Source organism: Culex pipiens, chromosome 2 (assembly GCF_016801865.2).
Source record: "Culex pipiens pallens isolate TS chromosome 2, TS_CPP_V2, whole genome shotgun sequence".
Taxonomy (NCBI): Eukaryota; Metazoa; Arthropoda; class Insecta; order Diptera; family Culicidae; genus Culex; species Culex pipiens.
The window spans coordinates 26,558,601-26,575,573 of NC_068938.1; the positions used below are offsets into that span (position 1 = coordinate 26,558,601).

Sequence of the window (16,973 nt, forward strand, 5' to 3'; positions counted from 1 at the left end):
TTTTCCTACTCGAGTTTTGGCTTCCTCTCCGAGGAATGCCTTATAAAATCACTTGAAAATTGGCCAAAAAATGTCACTGCGATTTCTCGGAAATGGCTGAACGGATTTGGACACTTCCGGTTGCATTCGATCCCTCTTAGCTTCCGATAAGTCGCTATTGAAAATCTTCCCCGTAGCCCTTTCCTGTCAAAAGATATTTACGAAAAACGATTTGCAAAACTAAAATCGAAAAACAAAAAACGATGAAAAATTTTCAAAATTGCTTCATTTTTGCACAACTAGGTAGTCTGGAATGTCCTCCATCCACGGCTGAAACGGGACAAAAATCCATTGAAATTTGCCAAAGTTACAGCCACTTTAAGAAAACTGTTTGCATTCAGCCGCCTCCAAATCGACTAAAACGTGGCCAAAATTAACCAAAATTTCGGCATGTTGCACATTTTTGTAAAGCTTTTTCAAAACCCAATCCAATGAGATACATATCTCGACGAATTATTAGGCTTAGTCGCTAATATCTGCACTAAACTGCTATTTTTGACGATACCAATGCATTATCACATGCTGGTTCGCCCATCCGGTTAAAAAACCCAGAACTATTATACTTCACTCGAAAGCATTTTTCATCGTGCTTCGAATGTCATTTTAGGAAATAAAATTCCCTTTGTGAATCGCCTCCAGCATGCAAAGATTCCGCCGACCTCAAATCAGGTCCAGAATGGCCTCAAAAACGTCTTCGCCAAGCCAAGACAATTCAAGTCATTTCGGGAAATGACAATATGTAATGTGTTCTTAGATACCTATCCATGAGCCATCGATCGACTCCGTTAGCGATACACTTTTTACCCTTTCTTAAATTTTCGCTTTAGCTGTAGAAAGTGAGAGCGGAATGCAAGGCGAGAGAAGGAGAGAGTTTACGGAAATTTTGACTCGTTCGAGCACTGCATAGGGAAGTGGCGTTATATCGTGCTGCCATCTGGTTTTTTTTAAGTGCAAAAGTGCTGAGTCATCGTCTAAAAATAGACGGCGTCCTATCTCGCCCAGCAAAATGAAGTCGATAAAGTAGTCGGTTTCGATAAGAAAAAGTGGAAAACGTGGTTTAAAAATAGTGACGCCATCCCCCTATGCCGTCACGGTGTAAAAACTCGCGTGCATTGCTTACATGGATTTTCGTCGACGAACATAGGCGTATTTTACTTCTACTCGGATTGGATAGCATTCGATTTAGTAAGTCTCTAGACTATATACTAAGTATTCTGCTTTCAGTCAAAAAGGATCGCAAAGTTATTATTTTAAATTGTTTTAAAAATCCATTTTAAATCCTTTGCGGTCGTACAAAGGGTCATTGTACCCAGAAAATTAAGCTTTATCATTTTGAACAATAATATTAGCAATTTAGTTGAATTTTAGAACTCAATCAACGAATCGCCTCTATATATACATGTACATTCTCAATACATTTATTTGTGTATGAACCGAGAAGAGGAAGCCCCCATTCACCTAGGTGGATTAAGTAACATTTTTGCTTAAATTTTTGTTTTCGTCTAATCTTACATTTTTTTAAAACTAATGATTGCAAAACAACTGAACTAGTGCAAAATGCATTTTAAAACACTTTTTCCATGCAAATGTTGAAACTATGGCTTGTTATTTCAATTGTTATATTCTACTTTAAAGACGTTTTCTAATGAAACCACGTATGCTAATTTCAACTTTTTTTTTCAAATAATTTTTCTTTCTTCTCCCAATTTCATTGCACCGTGGAAAATGCATTTTCCGAAAAATTGTGAAGTTTTGGAGCTTAAGTGTCTTCATAAAAGTTGTTGTAAATGATAAAAAGCAACTTTTGGTTTGGTTGAAAATTAGGGTGGTTCACGATTAGGGTGATTTTGAAAATCTAACTTTTCAGGAATATTTTTGTGATTTTTTTTTGTCTTCTGGAAAGTTGTTGGACTTGCCAATCCAAGCAACTTTGTCGAAAACACTAAAATTTTATCTCGTAATCTACGTCTTCTACGACCAAATTTTAAGCAAGCATCTGAGCAAACCTTCAAAAATCTGTTTTTTGGGTGTGGAAAATCAGCGTCAAGTTTTAGAGAAAAGTGATATTCAGGGCACTTTTAGAGCTCTTAAAAAACAAACATCATTTTTTTTTGACGAGTCAATTTGGACTTGAGGGTAAAAAGTTGCAGCTACTTTAAGGTAAAAAAGATGTAGATTTAAAACTCTCATATCTCAAAAAGGCGCAAGCCAAATTTTAAGCACCAGGTTGCATTTGAAAGAAGAGATCCAGCACAGCAAGCGCTGAATAAAAACCTTAGGGGTGTTTTTCTTTAAACTCGAGATAGGGGAACATCATCTGATTCCAGCGTGCCTCTAATGTTGCCATATCAGAACTTTGACATTCAATTACAGCTTATTAAAAGCATTTTCAACTGATATCGAGGGAAAAATAGCTTAATAAGAAGTGAGCAAGCAAGTTTCTATAAAAAGTTTTGCAAAATTAATTGTTTAAATAGTGAAAATCAGCAAAGGCTTCATCCATAAAGTACGTCACGCTAAAATCAGCCAAAATTTACCCCCAAGGGAACCCTTTGTCACTCTTTTCCTATACTTATAACATGCAATGTCACGCTTGCAAAGACCCCCTCCCCCCCTAGAGAGTGACACACTTTATGGATGACGCCAAATTGGATGGAGTTTTTTGCGACCAGTTATAGGAATATTGTGGATGGAGTTAGGAGCGAGTGCTTAACCTGCCAAACATACGAGAATTTCCCCTATCTTCATTTGAAAAGGTCTTATTTCCAAGGGAAAACCATATGGGATCACCCTAACGAAATTCGATAATTGTCCAAATATATGTTTTTCCATATAAATTTGCCCACTGAATTTGAATCTGCTCTCAGAATTGAGCCAAAGTGTCGAAAAATCGATTTTTGGTCATATTTTGGGTTTCCAGGTAAAATTATCAAACAATTTCGGGATACTGTGTGGCACCCGGAATCGAAAGTGGTTTTCAGAAGAAACGCGATAATTTTATGAATCATGTTGCATGATTTTTTCAACCAATTTATTCAGAAAAAAATGTATAGAGTTAAATTTTATTTTGACTTTACATTGCAATTTTTATAAAGGAAATCATAAGATTGTCTTTGAACGCTTGAAAAATTAAAAAAATAATTATTAAAATTAAATTGAATATCTGCCATTGCCAAATATATAATTCCTTACCCTAGCCTTAATTTGAATTGCACATTCGCACTCCGATCGGCTGGGGAACAAAATTGAGCCCTCATTAGACGGTGAATGGCTAAACAAGGGACCACCAGCGAGAGAGAGAGGAATAGTGAAAGCCTCTTGATAAACTCGATACTATCGTGGTTGGTCTGCCAACGAGTTGTCACACATTTACAGCACACATACACGCGTGTGTGCATAATGACGGTAATTCATTAGTGTTCGCGAATGTGGCTTTGATCCTAATTTACTGATATAACAAAAGTGTGTGTTTGTGTGTGGAAAAGTGAATTTCGAAAATTGCGCAAATATTTGTAATTAAAACAGAATCGTTTTCCAAAAATCCATCAAATTGAGCTTTTCATCGCAATCGTTTCTTTTGGCTGATAAATTTTCTGATATGACGAAAGCATCAGTTTTGTAACACTATTTTTGCTTACTCTACCAGCTACGTTATTTACAAAACAGTTCAACCTAACTCAACTCAACATTCTAGCGCTCCGTATAATTTCTACAAACAATCTAACATATTTTTTTCTTATAAATATTTGCTAGCATCTTATGGTCAATTATTCTGCGCCGACTTCCTAAATAGAAATATTTTTTTTTCCTTTTCTATTCTCCTAGTTAAGAACCGTTACACTCTCTCTCTTGCTTCCATTCTTGTATACAAACAACGTGCTCCTTTTTCAAGCCGTAACACGTAACGCGTTACTCTTTGCACTTACCGCGCGCGGATAGATTTAAGCTAAACGATGATTAGTGAAAGATTTTGATGGTGGATGGGTGAAGTTGGTGCGCCGGGACTGGTGGGACTCTTTAGTTTCATCTGTTGGCGGAGGTTGTGGACAACCCCCGTAACACCAGCAGCATCACCACCAGAAGGAGAGTGGTCGTCGTCCGTTGCCACGGGAACCGTGACGGGCCGGAACTGCCGTTGTGGAAGGCGCCCGGTGGGTGTCGTATCGAGGGACCTGTGAAGGGGAGAGAGGAAAATAATGAGTGAATAGATGTTTTTTTTTTAACAAATTGTTTAATATTTTAAAACATGTTTTCGTTTTAATTTAATTTATTGAGTTGTTTTGGCAACACATTTGTGCCAACATTAGACAAGAGAAAGGTAAAAAGTAACAAAATATCCTTTGAAATAGCTCATCTTAAAAATATGTATCACATGTGATTAGCTTTAGATTTTGTCATATTGACGTAATTCTTTTGGAATCATGTTGTCATACCTTGGCAACACTGCGCGCCGGGAGTGTCACCACCCGTTTGACACCACCTTGACGGTGCGCTCCGCGACCGAGTTGCCGCGCTGACAAACGTCATTCTCACAACAACCACAAGCAGAGCAACAACGCGGAATCTATTCTTTATACTTAAACCTAGTTTAATAAACGTGTTAGTAATTAGTTGCTCGTTCATTACTGCTACTATCCGTCCCGCCTTGCCTCCGCTACCCTCAGATACAACACATGTTTTTAGCATTTTTTGTTTATTTTGTGATGTTGCAACCGGTATTGCAATAATTTTTAAATATTTTGTTTATCTAAATTGAAACTTTCATTTCTTGTTGGGCCAACAATCAATTTTTCATCCAATTTTTGATTTTTAAAAAGCATTGAAAAGAAGAACTCATAAAATTTTAAAAAGTTTATGGGATGGAAGTTTTACTTGTTTAATGTGACTTTGCCAATGATTTTAAAAATGAATTTTTTTTAGGGGTCAACTTTGGCTGTGTTTTTTTAACATTTTCTCTATTTTAAGTAAAAAGAAGTATGCAGTAATTTTTCTTGTATCCCAGACTATGCCTCTACGCATTTTGTTACAATTTAAATGATAATGGTGCCATTTTATAGCAGAAAATGTTAAAAACAAGCAAAAAATTTAAAAGTGACTGTAAAAACAGGAAAAAATTAGATAGGGAAAATGTAATGATAGAAGGTGGGAGAATAGGCCAAAAACAAACATAAACTGAACAAGATTAATGCAGACTAAAGTACTAAAAATGAATCCAGAAAAAACATAAAACAAGAGAAGTAAAGTTTTTTGTAGAACAAAAGTTGCTCAAAATGACCTCCTGAACACGGAAAAAATAAAAATTTTCGAAAAAGAAAATTTGGGCAGCAGAGGGTTAAGGTGTTTATGAAAAAAACGAGCTTTTTTTAATTTATCAACTCAGGATTTTGTCATAGCAAGTTGGTGTCTTCTAGTCATTTGTAGAACTTCAAAACACACATTTATCTTTCAAGAGAACAAAAATCGGGCCTTTGGATCGAAAGTTATATGACTTCACTCTTGGAAGCATCTGAACGAACACATTCTAGAGTACATTTGCTGAAAAAATTTCGGAGGTCTTTTTTGTTTAACTCATTTAATCTCAATTTGAAAACGAGGATTTTTGAATCGTTTTTTGTCCATAACTTTTGATAGAATTGACCAAAATTTGTTTTTCTAGAATAACAATGTTCATTTTGACAAGCTCTGAGATTGTCTAGAAGGGCTTAAAATTGTACAAAATGATTAAGTGATTGTAAAAGCAAAAACAAGTTTTAGCTAAAATACTTCAGGAATCAACAAAATTAGTAAAATTTATTGTAGAGATTCGACTTTAAAAATGTACTCAAATATTACCAATGTGGCCATACCAAAATATGGGGTTACCAAATTTAAAGTTTATAACTTATAAGAAAAGTATAACAAATTTAATTTTAATTTGAAAAAAAACTTGATATTTTTTCTTAAATAAGATGAAGAAATGATTTATTTTTTCAACAAACCAACATTAAAGTTTTATTTTTCTGCAAATCAGACAAATTTATTCAGCCCTAACAATTGATTTGGTCAAAAATATGTGTATAAAACCCTTTTAAAATGTTAAGGATGATTTGAAAACTTTGATTTTTTTTCGAAGGAACGGACAATTTTTTTGACAGTTTAATGTTTTGACAAATGGCGACACTTAAAAAGACAATTTTATTTTGATGGTGTTTAAAAACCTTTTTTATTTGGGCGCTCAAGTGACAGAAAGTTCAAGGAGTTCTAGAAAAGCTCTTCAAAATTAATACCGCACTAAAGTATGGACCGTTGTTTAAGTCATACCTTCAAGACTTAAAAATTGTCCTATATGTTATTTTCACGTTAATTTGGATGTGAATCACAATCAGTCAAATTGTGAAAAATATGAACTGCTTTGAAAAAGAAATTAATTTAACATTAAAACATATAGTTTTCTTTTGAAATTTTGGCATTCTCGAGTTAAAAAAATGGCCTTTGAAATATTTTGAGCACGATTTCCCCTTTAATAAGCAGCATCGTGCATTGATATTTGCCTACGCTTTTTCGAAATACTAGAGTTTTGAAATAGGAAAATTGCTGTAAATTTTCACCAATAAGACCAACATTATTTTTCAAGAAAAATTGTTGTTCAGAGCACACAAACTGCTCTGAACATCATTTTTTTGTAGTTTTAGCATAACCGGTGTTGAAAAATTGCTACACTCTCGTCTGCCGAAATTAGAACAACTTATCGATTTAGGCTTCAGGCTGTTCAAGTGTTATTTCGGCAAAATTTACACATTTACTTTTTAAATCGTCTAAAAAGCTCTGGTAACGAGAAACTATTCAAACTTCTATTTTCTGAATAGTGCGTCCATCCCGGGAATTCCCGGGACAAAAATCCCGGGATTTTTCCAAAACCGGGAATTCCCGAATCCCGGGAATTTTCATAATTTGTCCCGGGAATTCCCGAAATTGAAAAAAAATCAAATATTGGTCTGGAAATTCAGATTTGGTTGTAGAAATAGATGAACAGTTGAATACATAGTAATCGATACAAATTTTAAAGCATTACAATTTGTATTCGGCATATATCCGCTTTAATTATTCTTATAAGGGAAAATTGTATAATTTTTTTTATATCACCGTTCCCCAAAATGCCTGGTGTTTTTAATATTTTCTATTTAATTTTATGTTTTTTTAAAGACTGGGTATTATATTTTTATTGAGGATTTTAAATTTGAATAAAAATATATCATCTTGAATTATTTTTCATCAAACACAGGAATCTGCGGCAAATCACGACAAACGTAACGAATTAAGACAGCTATTTAAGTCCGATTTACAAATTAAATGCTCTAAAATCTCCTGTACCTTCTCAGCCTGTAGTCCTGATTTTCCCAAGTTGGCGGTAGTAACTTAAAGATTATTAGTAAAATATGTTTTATGTTAAATAAGACAATCAAAACTTATCTGAAATTTTACATTGACTGGTATCATTTTATTTCTAGAGTTTTTGTTTTAAAGGGTCCGAAAAACATATGAAAGACTTATAGGACTTAAAAAAAATCTGGTTTTGTTGCCACTTCTCGTTTTTTTACATTTTTAAAGAAAATTTTCAAGCTTTTCTAGTTATGGCATACAAAAAATATATAAAAGAAATATATTTTTAAAACACTTATTTAATTTGAATCACATTAAGATTGAAAATTATAGTTTTTTTTAAAGCACAAGCAAAGAACAAAAAAAAACAATTTTTAATTTAAGTTATTTAAAAACTGTCGTCCTTGTTTGGATGGAAGTGTATACTGTTGCCAATTATTATTATTGATCTAATTTATGATTTTAAGCTTGAAAACGTATCAAATATTATGAAAACATCGATTTTATGACTGCTTCAAAAATTTCCCGGGATCCCGGGAATTCCCGGGATTTCAAAAATATTTTTCCCGTTTCCCGGGAATTTCAAAACCCGGGAAATTTGGACGCCCTATTTCTGAAAAATGAATTTCAGTTGAAAACAAATAAACAATGTTTAGTCAAGGAAAATATTCATTTAGCTTTGTGCAAAAACAATAACTTTCTAGGATATGGATTTTAATTTTACGAATTAAAAATGAATAAAAAAAACTACGGAGGAAAACGAAATCAATGCAAAACATAATTTAAAAAAAATAAGTTATAACAATAATTCCCAAGCATCGTGTTGGCGAATCAATAAAAATGAATATGAATTTCTTATTTTCGTTTTTTTACGAAATATAATGTCAATAAAATAAGTTTCATCAAGAAATTGCGCTGCATTTTGAATGATCTTTTATTGATTTTGACGAAATTTTGTTCTGCCGCTGCGTGTTAAAAAATGATACTTATTTTTTTTTTTAATTTTGATGAAGGATTTTTTTTTCTAATAACACCGAAATGAAATCCAATGCAAAATCAGCTAAACATTTTACGAATTAAGGAATATTCTTTGCAATCAAATCAATACTAGATCGGATCAAATTATGCAAGCTTAGAAAGTATCAAATTAGCTAACAAGTTATAGCTAAATATATCATGATTTCTGTGCATTTATCTAAAAAATAAAGTTATTAAAACAAAATTCCTGATATAATTATCGATTTTATGAAATCTGAGAAAATATTCAGCCAACTTAATTCCTACAATAAGTTTTCAATTTAGCCTATCTCATACTACATAATTGGAAAAACAAAATATAAAAAAAACTGTGTTTCTGATTTTAACCATCATATTTAGGTCCACAATTGCAATTATAAAATCTAAACACATTGAAGAAATCATTGGAAATTACCATCAATTTATCAAAACGCTTGTAAATTTGGGAGGGGCGCCAAATTGATATTTCACCAAGGGCGCCGTTGAACCAAGGTACGGCTCGGACTACACTGAAAAAATATGATACACGATTAAAAAAATTGTTGATTTTAATTTCTTTTTTTGTCATAATTTCACTTGATTTGCAAAAAACACTATTTTTAATTTTTTTTCAATTTTCTGATATGTTTCAGAGGACATCACATGCCAACTTTTGGGATTGGGCAAAAAATCTTTGACCGAGTTATGAATTTTTGAATCTATACTGATTTTTTTCAAAAATACGAAATATTAGTCGCAAAAATTTGTCAACTTAGTTTTTCTAAGTAAAATTGTTGCAATGAAAAAGTACTTTAGTGAAATTTTGATTAAGTGCTCCGTTTTCAAGTTATAGCCATTTTTAATTACTTCAAGATCGTTTTGAATATTTTGAATTTAAAAAAAAAATTACATGTACAATTTGGAAAGGATTTTTTTTCGCCATTTTCTTTGTTTTTTTTTAACTAATGATATTGTTTAATATACTGAAAAAACTCCATGTAGTAACAATTTGACTATCGTTTGATTGTAAAAGTAGAATTCCAAATGAAAATAGATAGTGTAACTTTCACCGGCTTCCTGCAGCTGGTCAAGCTGAAGTTGCTCGTCTCAAATCGTCCACGTACCAGAATTGGACCTTTCCGCGAAAGGGGCTCATTTTCCAGCCATCAAAGTCGCATCGCTCCGCTAAACCCGCGCAAGGATCAGTGATGGATGGCGAATTAATTGGACCAAATGGGCGTAATTAAATGCCCCGCCTCCCCCCACTCCCGCGCTAATCTTCACGTGTGCCAGGTTGTGTCGACATTTGTTACACGCGTCGTTGTCCCTCAACCATCATCATCAGCAGCGGCGCGCACTCTTCAGATGATCTGCTTCTCCTCCAAACTGGGAAGTTGAGGGGGTGGAGTCCTCCCACGCACACTGCAGCCGTGGGGCCGAGGGCAATTAATTAGTAATTTCAAGTAATTTATGAGCTGCAAATCCCGCATCAACATTCGCCGCAGACCGGCTAACAAGGCTGTTAACAACAACCAGCAACAACAACAACAATTTCGCCCAATGAATATTACAGGGCACTCGTACTCTCGGGCAGTTTGGTGGGGTGGAAAATGAGGTTCGCGCATTAATGAAAAGCCACGTGGCCACTTAGATGATGGTGCACGAGCACTGGACTGGTAATTATGCCGTGGAATCTTTGGGCGCCGAGCGCATTTTCCAATCGAGTGACCACGCGCGCCGCACACCGTCATCATCGGGGCTCGGAAGGATAAGGGATAACTCGAAAACTCGCTAATAATCGGATTTTCATGGACAGAACCCGGCGAGGTTTGTGCGTAATTACGCTCGAATAATTGCAGGCTGCATTTGGTACAGCATAACGAATTGCGCTGTAATGTGATTATAATTGAAGATGCTGATCTGGAAGGATTTAGATGTATTTATTAGGGTGGCTGGACGTTTGATTCCTAAACAACCCCCAAAATGTATAGGGGTCATTCTCCGCCAACTCACACAGCAGTTGCCCCGACCCCTCTTCGATTTGCGTGAAATTTTGTCCTAAGGGGCAACTTTTGTCCCTGATCACGAATCCGAGGTCCGTTTTTTGATGTCTCGTGACGGAGGTACGACCCCTTCCATTTTGAACATGCGAAAAAAGAGGTGTTTTTCAATAATTTGCAGCCTGAAACGGTGATGAGATAGAAAATTGGTGTCAAAGGGACTTTTATGTAAAATTAGACGCCTGATTTCCTCAGAATTCCGAAAAAACGTATTTTTCGTCGAAAAAAGTACTAAAAAAGATTTAAAAATTCTCCCATTTTCCGTTGCTCGACTGTAAATTTTTTTGGAACATGTCATTTTATGGGAAATTTAATGTACTTTTCCAATCTATATTGACCCAGAAGGGTCATTTTTTCATTTAGAGCAAAAATTTTCATTTTAAATTTTCGTGTTTTTTCTAACTTTGCAGGGTTATTTTTTAAGAGTGTAACAATGTTGTACAAAGTTGTAGAGCAGACAATTACAAAAATTTGTATATATAGACATAAGAGTTTGCTTATAAACATCACGAGTTATCGCGATTTTACGAAAAAAAAGTTTTGAAAAAGTTGGTCGTCATCGATCATGGCCGTTCATGGTCACCCGCGACAGACACGGACGACGAAACAATGAGAAACGTAAAAAGTAACTTTTTCAAAACTTTTTTTCGTAAAATCGCGATAACTCGTGATGTTTGTAAGCAAACCCCTTATGTCTATATATCAAAATTTTTGTAATGGTCTGCTCTACAACTTTGTACAACATTATTACACTCTAAAAAATAACCCTGCAAAGTTAGAAAAAACACGAAAATTAAAAATTAAAAATTTTGTTCTAAATGAAAAGTTACCCTTCTGGGTCAATGTAGATTCGAAAAGAACATTAAATTTCCCATAAAATGACATGTTCCAAAAAATTTTACAATCGGACAACGGAAAATGGGTGAATTTTTAAATCTTTTTAGTGCTTTTTTCGACGAAAACTACGTTTTTTCGGAATTCTGAGTACGCCATCAAATCAGGCGTCTAATTTTACATAAAAGTCCCTTTGACACCAAATTTCTATCTCATCACCGTTTCAGGCTGCAAATTATTGAAAAACACCTCTTTTTTCGCATGTTCAAAAATGGAAGGGGTCGTACCGCCCCTCCGTTACGAGATATCAAAAAATGGACATCGGATTAGTGATCAGGGACAAAAGTTACCCCTTTAAACAAGGTTTCATGAAAATCGAAGAGGGGTCGGGGAAACTGCTTTGTGAGTAATTGTAAATTGTAAATTGTAAATTGTAAATTGTAAATTGTAAATTGTAAATTGTAAATTGTAAATTGTAAATTGTAAATTGTAAATTGTAAATTGTAAATTGTAAATTGTAAATTGTAAATTGTAAATTGTAAATTGTAAATTGTAAATTGTAAATTGTAAATTGTAAATTGTAAATTGTAAATTGTAAATTGTAAATTGTAAATTGTAAATTGTAAATTGTAAATTGTAAATTGTAAATTGTAAATTGTAAATTGAAAATTGTAAATTGTAAATTGTAAATTGTAAATTGTAAATTGTAAATTGTAAATTGTAAATTGTAAATTGTAAATTGTAAATTGTAAATTGTAAATTGTAAATTGTAAATTGTAAATTGTAAATTGTAAATTGTAAATTGTAAATTGTAAATTGTAAATTGTAAATTGTAAATTGTAAATTGTAAATTGTAAATTGTAAATTGTAAATTGTAAATTGTAAATTGTAAATTGTAAATTGTAAATTGTAAATTGTAAATTGTAAATTGTAAATTGTAAATTGTAAATTGTAAATTGTAAATTGTAAATTGTAAATTGTAAATTGTAAATTGTAAATTGTAAATTGTAAATTGTAAATTGTAAATTGTAAATTGTAAATTGTAAATTGTAAATTGTAAATTGTAAATTGTAAATTGTAAATTGTAAATTGTAAATTGTAAATTGTAAATTGTAAATTGTAAATTGTAAATTGTAAATTGTAAATTGTAAATTGTAAATTGTAAATTGTAAATTGTAAATTGTAAATTGTAAATTGTAAATTGTAAATTGTGTTTTTTCAGAACAAGCGTAACAAAACTCAACATTTTTGAAGCTGATGTCAGTAAACGGTAAGAGTTGGATCAATTTGGTAAAGTGCAAACGCTCGCTAGACCTTCGCTTGCCATTTAGTCGATCGTGAACTTCCAAGGAACGAACACACAGTGAATCCAAGCCTGATGTATTCAACGTTGTTACTTAACTCGCTGGTTCTGCTGATAGGCCTAGGTTCGGACATAATTGTTTTTTCAATATTAAGTTGCAAAATAAGCTTAATTTAAATTTTCACAGCATCAGCCAAAAGAATTTCAGAACTCAGTAAGTATCTCTGTTTCCTTTGTTAAGATTATTCCAACAGAAGAACTTCTTTGAAACAGATTGCCAGAACTACGCAGATAAAAACATAAGGTTCTCGTGGGCTGCTCCCCTGGTCATCGACCCGGAACCGATCCCCCTCAAAGCTCCCAACTGTTCGGACAGCATCGATCTGATCGTTAACGGAGAGGAAGCCGCCAAAGGGGAGTTTCCCCATCAAGCTGTGCTCGGGTACGCCAGCAACGAAACGGGCCACATTGGTGGGTATCAGTTCCGGTGTGGAGGATCGCTGATTAGTGAGCGATTCGTGCTGACGGCTGCTCACTGTGGACCGCCGCAGGTTGTACGATTGGGAGTATTTGATTTGAGGGAGATAGGAGATGGACAGATCTTCGATGTGGCCACGTTCTACAAACACCTAAATTATTCGATGAACGCATCGTACGACGATATTGCACTGGTGAGGATTACACGAGATGTTTTGTTCACCTCCCACGTAAGACCGGCGTGTTTGTGGACCAATACGGCCTTGAATCTAACCACGGTGATTGCGACCGGTTTTGGCAACTTAGATTTCGGTAAAGTTACTAGTTTCGATACAAACTGGTTATTCTTCCATCAAAAATTTCGTTGCAGCTTATGAAAGTTCGAACCACCTGATGAAGGTGCGTCTTCAAATCAAAGAGAGGGAATCCTGTGTGAAAAAGTTTAAGTTTCAAAGAAAATTTCGACTTGGCATCCAAAACAAGCAGCTGTGCATTGGAAGTCAGCAGAACGGGACGGACACCTGCCAGGGGGATTCCGGAGGACCGATCCAGACCATTACGGACCCCAAGTCGTGCATGTACCACGTCGTGGGAGTGACCTCAACCGGTGCTAGTTGTGGAGGAGGAAAGGCGGACAACGTTTACATCCAGGTGGCAAGCTATCTGGACTGGATTGAGCGCATCGTGTGGTTGGGAGAGCGTGCTTGACGAACTTGAAGATTTTAGAAACTTTAGAGTAACCCTGTTTCACTTTGCGGATGATCCGAACTCCTTTCAAATTCACTAGCTCAGTCAGCTGCTGACGCTCTTGGTGAAAGCATCATGCTTGCTACAGCTATCACCGTTCGTCTGTTGCTCTATCTAGTCTTTGCATTGGACGGCATCATCTCGGGTATGATGATTCATTTTGCGTACGTTATCAGCTTGATTACCCGACCTTTTCATTCCCAGCCTCAACGCAACGAGTAGCAGAGCGAAGTAAGTTGATCAAATTGAATTCAAACCGAATATCAACTTTTCTGTCTCGTAGAATGTCAGGAATTCCTCGCAAAGAACACCAAAACAACACTGTCGATACCGCTGTCCCTGCACGCCGAGATAATAACCTTGATCTCGCGCAACTGCTCGGACAGCGTCGATCTGATCATCAACGGTGAGGAAGCGGCCCGGGGGGAGTTCCCGCACCAGGCGTTGCTCGGATATCCCGTGAATGGTACCGCCAAGCGGCACGAGTTCCGCTGTGGAGGATCGCTGATCAGCGAGCGGTTCGTGCTGACCGCGGCCCACTGTGGAACTCCGAGGGTGGTTCGGTTGGGCGAGCACAGCTTGAGCGAGGTTGACGGCGAGGAGGACGTTGAGGTGGAAGCGTTCATCAAGCATCCGAACTATACGGTGAAGGCGTCGTATCACGACATTGCGGTTGTCAAGTTGGTTGAGCAGGTTGAGTTCGACTACTACGTGCGTCCGGCCTGCCTGTGGACCAGTGTTCCGTTGAACTTGAGCTCGGTGATCGCGACCGGGTTTGGGGTGACGGAGTATGGTAAGGTTTTCCTAGATCTTCATCTAAACTGTGAGTGACGAGGTTTATGTTTTAGCTGGCAACACGTCCGACGTGCTAATGAAGGTTCGACTGCAGCTACGGGACAGATCTTCGTGTGCGGAAAAGTTCGAGTTTGAGCGAAAGTTCAAGCTTGGAGTGCGCGAGGAGCAACTGTGCGTGGGAAGTCAGAAGGACGGTAAGGACACCTGCCAGGGAGATTCCGGTGGACCGATCCAGGTCGTTACGGACGGTCGGACGTGCATGTACCACATCGTTGGAGTCACCTCGCTGGGGATGTCTTGCGGGATTGGCAAGGCGGAGAACATCTATACCCAGGTGGCGAGCTATCTGGACTGGATCGAGGACACCGTGTGGCCAGGGGAGAGAAGGACTGCTCCCCAAATGTTCCCTGACCATGTGATATACTTTCCAGAGGATGATTATGACTAATTTAACAATATACAATCATACAAAGCTTCAACATAAAGCGTTTTATTTACCGATCAATATTCGTCATCATCTTCGTACAGCTCGCGCTGTCCCGGCCACACCGTATCCTCGATCCAGTCCAGATAGCTGGCCACCTGGGTGTAAATGTTCTCAGCCTTGCCGGCGCCACAGCTCGTGCCCACGGAGGTCACCCCAACGATGTGGTACATGCACGTCTTGGGATCCGTTACGGTCTGGATCGGTCCTCCGGAATCACCCTGACAGGTGTCCTTACCGTCCTTCTGACTTCCCACGCAAAGCTGCCCGTCAAGAACGCCCTGCTTGAACCGTCTATCGAATTCGAACTTTTCCTGGCAGGATGCCTTCGGCATAAACGCCAGCCGTACCTTCATCAGAACATTCGAACCGCTACCAGCTAAAACAAAATAAACTTTCAATCAAGAATCTTTACTCAAACCCAAAAGTAACCCACCAAACTTGGTATGCCCAAACCCGGTCGCGATCACCGTTGATATATTCAACTCCGTACTGGTCCACAAACAAGCAGGTCGTACAAAATTGTAAAATTCAACACCCCTAACCAACTTCACCAGCGCAATATCATTATACGAAGCCTTCACCGTATAACCGGGATGCTTGTAGAACGCGCCCACCTCAATGTCCTCCTCGTCCTCTTCGTCGCTCAAGCTGTGCTCGCCCAACCGAACCACCCTCGGAGTCCCGCAGTGGGCCGCCGTCAGCACGAACCGATCGCTGATCAGCGATCCTCCACACCGGAACTCGTACCCGTCGCGGCCGTCCGAATAGCCCAGCAGTGCCTGGTGCGGGAATTCTCCCCGGCCCGCCTCCTCACCGTTCACGATCAGATCGACGCTGTCCGAGCAGTTGACGGTCGTTACGACGAAAATGTCCGGGTTGAGCGTGAGCGCGGCGCCCATCGTGCGCCGGCTGTTTTGCTCCAGATATTGCTGGCATTCTTGAGGGGGGAAAGCGGAAACACTTCAAACTTTCTCAAACAACATCTTGAACAACTTGAACTTACTCAACTCCGAAACGCGAAGAGCCACCGAGACTGTAAAAAATAAGTCAAAGCGATTACATTCCAAGAATTGATTTGCATCTTAAGTTTCAGACTAACCTCGACCGTTCAAAAGCACTGAAGCTGCTAGTAAGGGTAGAAGTAACTTGAGCATCGTTGTTGTGGCGTGATCGCTGAAGGTTCACGGCAGACTGAGCGCTGATAAGTGTACGAATGCTGTGTAACCGGTTTGAGGCGTTACTAAGTTAGCGGTTTTCAACTGGGAGAGTTATGCGGTATAAGCAACGGTTTGAACCGGTTAAGGTGAATCTTGACGTTATCGCAACACTTTCTTTGCATGAAATATTGTTTGCATCTCAAACGCCCAAACAAATTTGCAGGAAATAATTATTAACACAAGTCTTTATAAAGCTGTTTTAAGCCTGTTGTACAAAACGAATTTATTTATTTTTTAAATTGTTTACATTCATGGGATAGATTTCCATCTAATATTTATCAAATCAATTATGTCAACTTCAGACAGATTAAACAGCTAATTTCTCGATTCAATTAGCTAAAATTTCAGCTCTGTTGTTGTTCAGCTCATTTTTTCTTTTTTTTGTCTTTTTTGTCTATTTTTGCCTTTTTTGTGTCATTTTTTTGAAAATTTTATGGCTATTTTTTGTTATTTTTTTGTATATTTTTTTGTTTGTTTTTGTCTACTATTTTTTGTCTTTTTTATTGCTTTTTTCCTTTTTTTTTCCTTTTTTTGTCAGTTTTTTGTTAATTTTTTTCTTATTTGTCTATTTTTGGTCTTTTTTTTTTGTTTATTTTTTGTCAATTTTTCGCAATTTTTTTTGTGATTTTTTTGTTTTGTTTTTTGTATTTTTTATGTAA

The 16,973-nt window shown here is 36.7% G+C and overlaps 4 protein-coding genes across 4 annotated transcripts in view; 2 read left to right on the forward strand and 2 right to left on the reverse strand.

Annotated features, from left to right (window-relative positions):
* Window positions 1-2,724: 2,724 nt before the first annotated feature.
* LOC120420975 (lachesin-like) overlaps window positions 2,725-16,973 on the reverse strand; it is a 129,287-nt gene continuing 115,038 nt past the window's right edge. Inside the window, exon 10 of the mRNA XM_039584108.2 lies at window positions 2,725-4,211. Within this exon, the coding sequence (XP_039440042.1) occupies window positions 4,063-4,211 (149 nt within the window). The 3' untranslated portion in view covers window positions 2,725-4,062. The remainder of the gene's footprint in view (window positions 4,212-16,973) is intronic.
* Window positions 13,332-13,802, forward strand: LOC120420977 (serine protease snake-like). Its single transcript, XM_039584109.2, has one exon. The coding sequence runs from the start codon at window positions 13,462-13,464 to the stop codon at window positions 13,774-13,776; it is 315 nt and encodes a 104-aa protein (XP_039440043.1). The 5' UTR covers window positions 13,332-13,461; the 3' UTR covers window positions 13,777-13,802.
* Window positions 13,856-15,058, forward strand: LOC120420973 (serine protease snake-like). Its single transcript, XM_039584106.2, has 4 exons — window positions 13,856-13,960; window positions 14,020-14,046; window positions 14,099-14,608; window positions 14,664-15,058. Exons 1-4 carry the CDS (start codon window positions 13,891-13,893, stop codon window positions 15,056-15,058), a joined length of 1,002 nt encoding a protein of 333 aa, XP_039440040.1. The 5' UTR covers window positions 13,856-13,890.
* LOC120420974 (serine protease snake-like) lies at window positions 15,069-16,317 on the reverse strand. Its single transcript, XM_039584107.2, has 4 exons — window positions 16,197-16,317; window positions 16,101-16,130; window positions 15,531-16,034; window positions 15,069-15,473 (listed from the first exon to the last, which is right to left on the reverse strand). The coding sequence occupies exons 1-4, from the start codon at window positions 16,249-16,251 to the stop codon at window positions 15,112-15,114; spliced, it is 951 nt and encodes a 316-aa protein (XP_039440041.1). The 5' UTR covers window positions 16,252-16,317; the 3' UTR covers window positions 15,069-15,111.

What these genes read in the sequence shown, in the direction of transcription:
- LOC120420977 (XM_039584109.2), top strand. Translation starts at nt 13,462, where the DNA reads ATGAAGGTGCGTCTTCAAATCAAAGAGAGGGAATCCTGTGTGAAAAAG.
- LOC120420973 (XM_039584106.2), top strand. Translation starts at nt 13,891, where the DNA reads ATGCTTGCTACAGCTATCACCGTTCGTCTGTTGCTCTATCTAGTCTTT. An exon ending in GCAACGAGTAGCAGAGCGAA is followed by an intron (nt 14,047 to 14,098) that starts GTAAGTTGATCA and finishes TCTGTCTCGTAG; the next exon opens with AATGTCAGGAATTCCTCGCA. An exon ending in GTTTGGGGTGACGGAGTATG is followed by an intron (nt 14,609 to 14,663) that starts GTAAGGTTTTCC and finishes TTTATGTTTTAG; the next exon opens with CTGGCAACACGTCCGACGTG.
- LOC120420974 (XM_039584107.2), bottom strand. Translation starts at nt 16,251, where the DNA reads ATGCTCAAGTTACTTCTACCCTTACTAGCAGCTTCAGTGCTTTTGAAC. An exon ending in TCTTCGCGTTTCGGAGTTGA is followed by an intron (nt 16,035 to 16,100) that starts GTAAGTTCAAGT and finishes TCCCCCCTCAAG; the next exon opens with AATGCCAGCAATATCTGGAG. An exon ending in GTTTGGGCATACCAAGTTTG is followed by an intron (nt 15,474 to 15,530) that starts GTGGGTTACTTT and finishes ATTTTGTTTTAG; the next exon opens with CTGGTAGCGGTTCGAATGTT.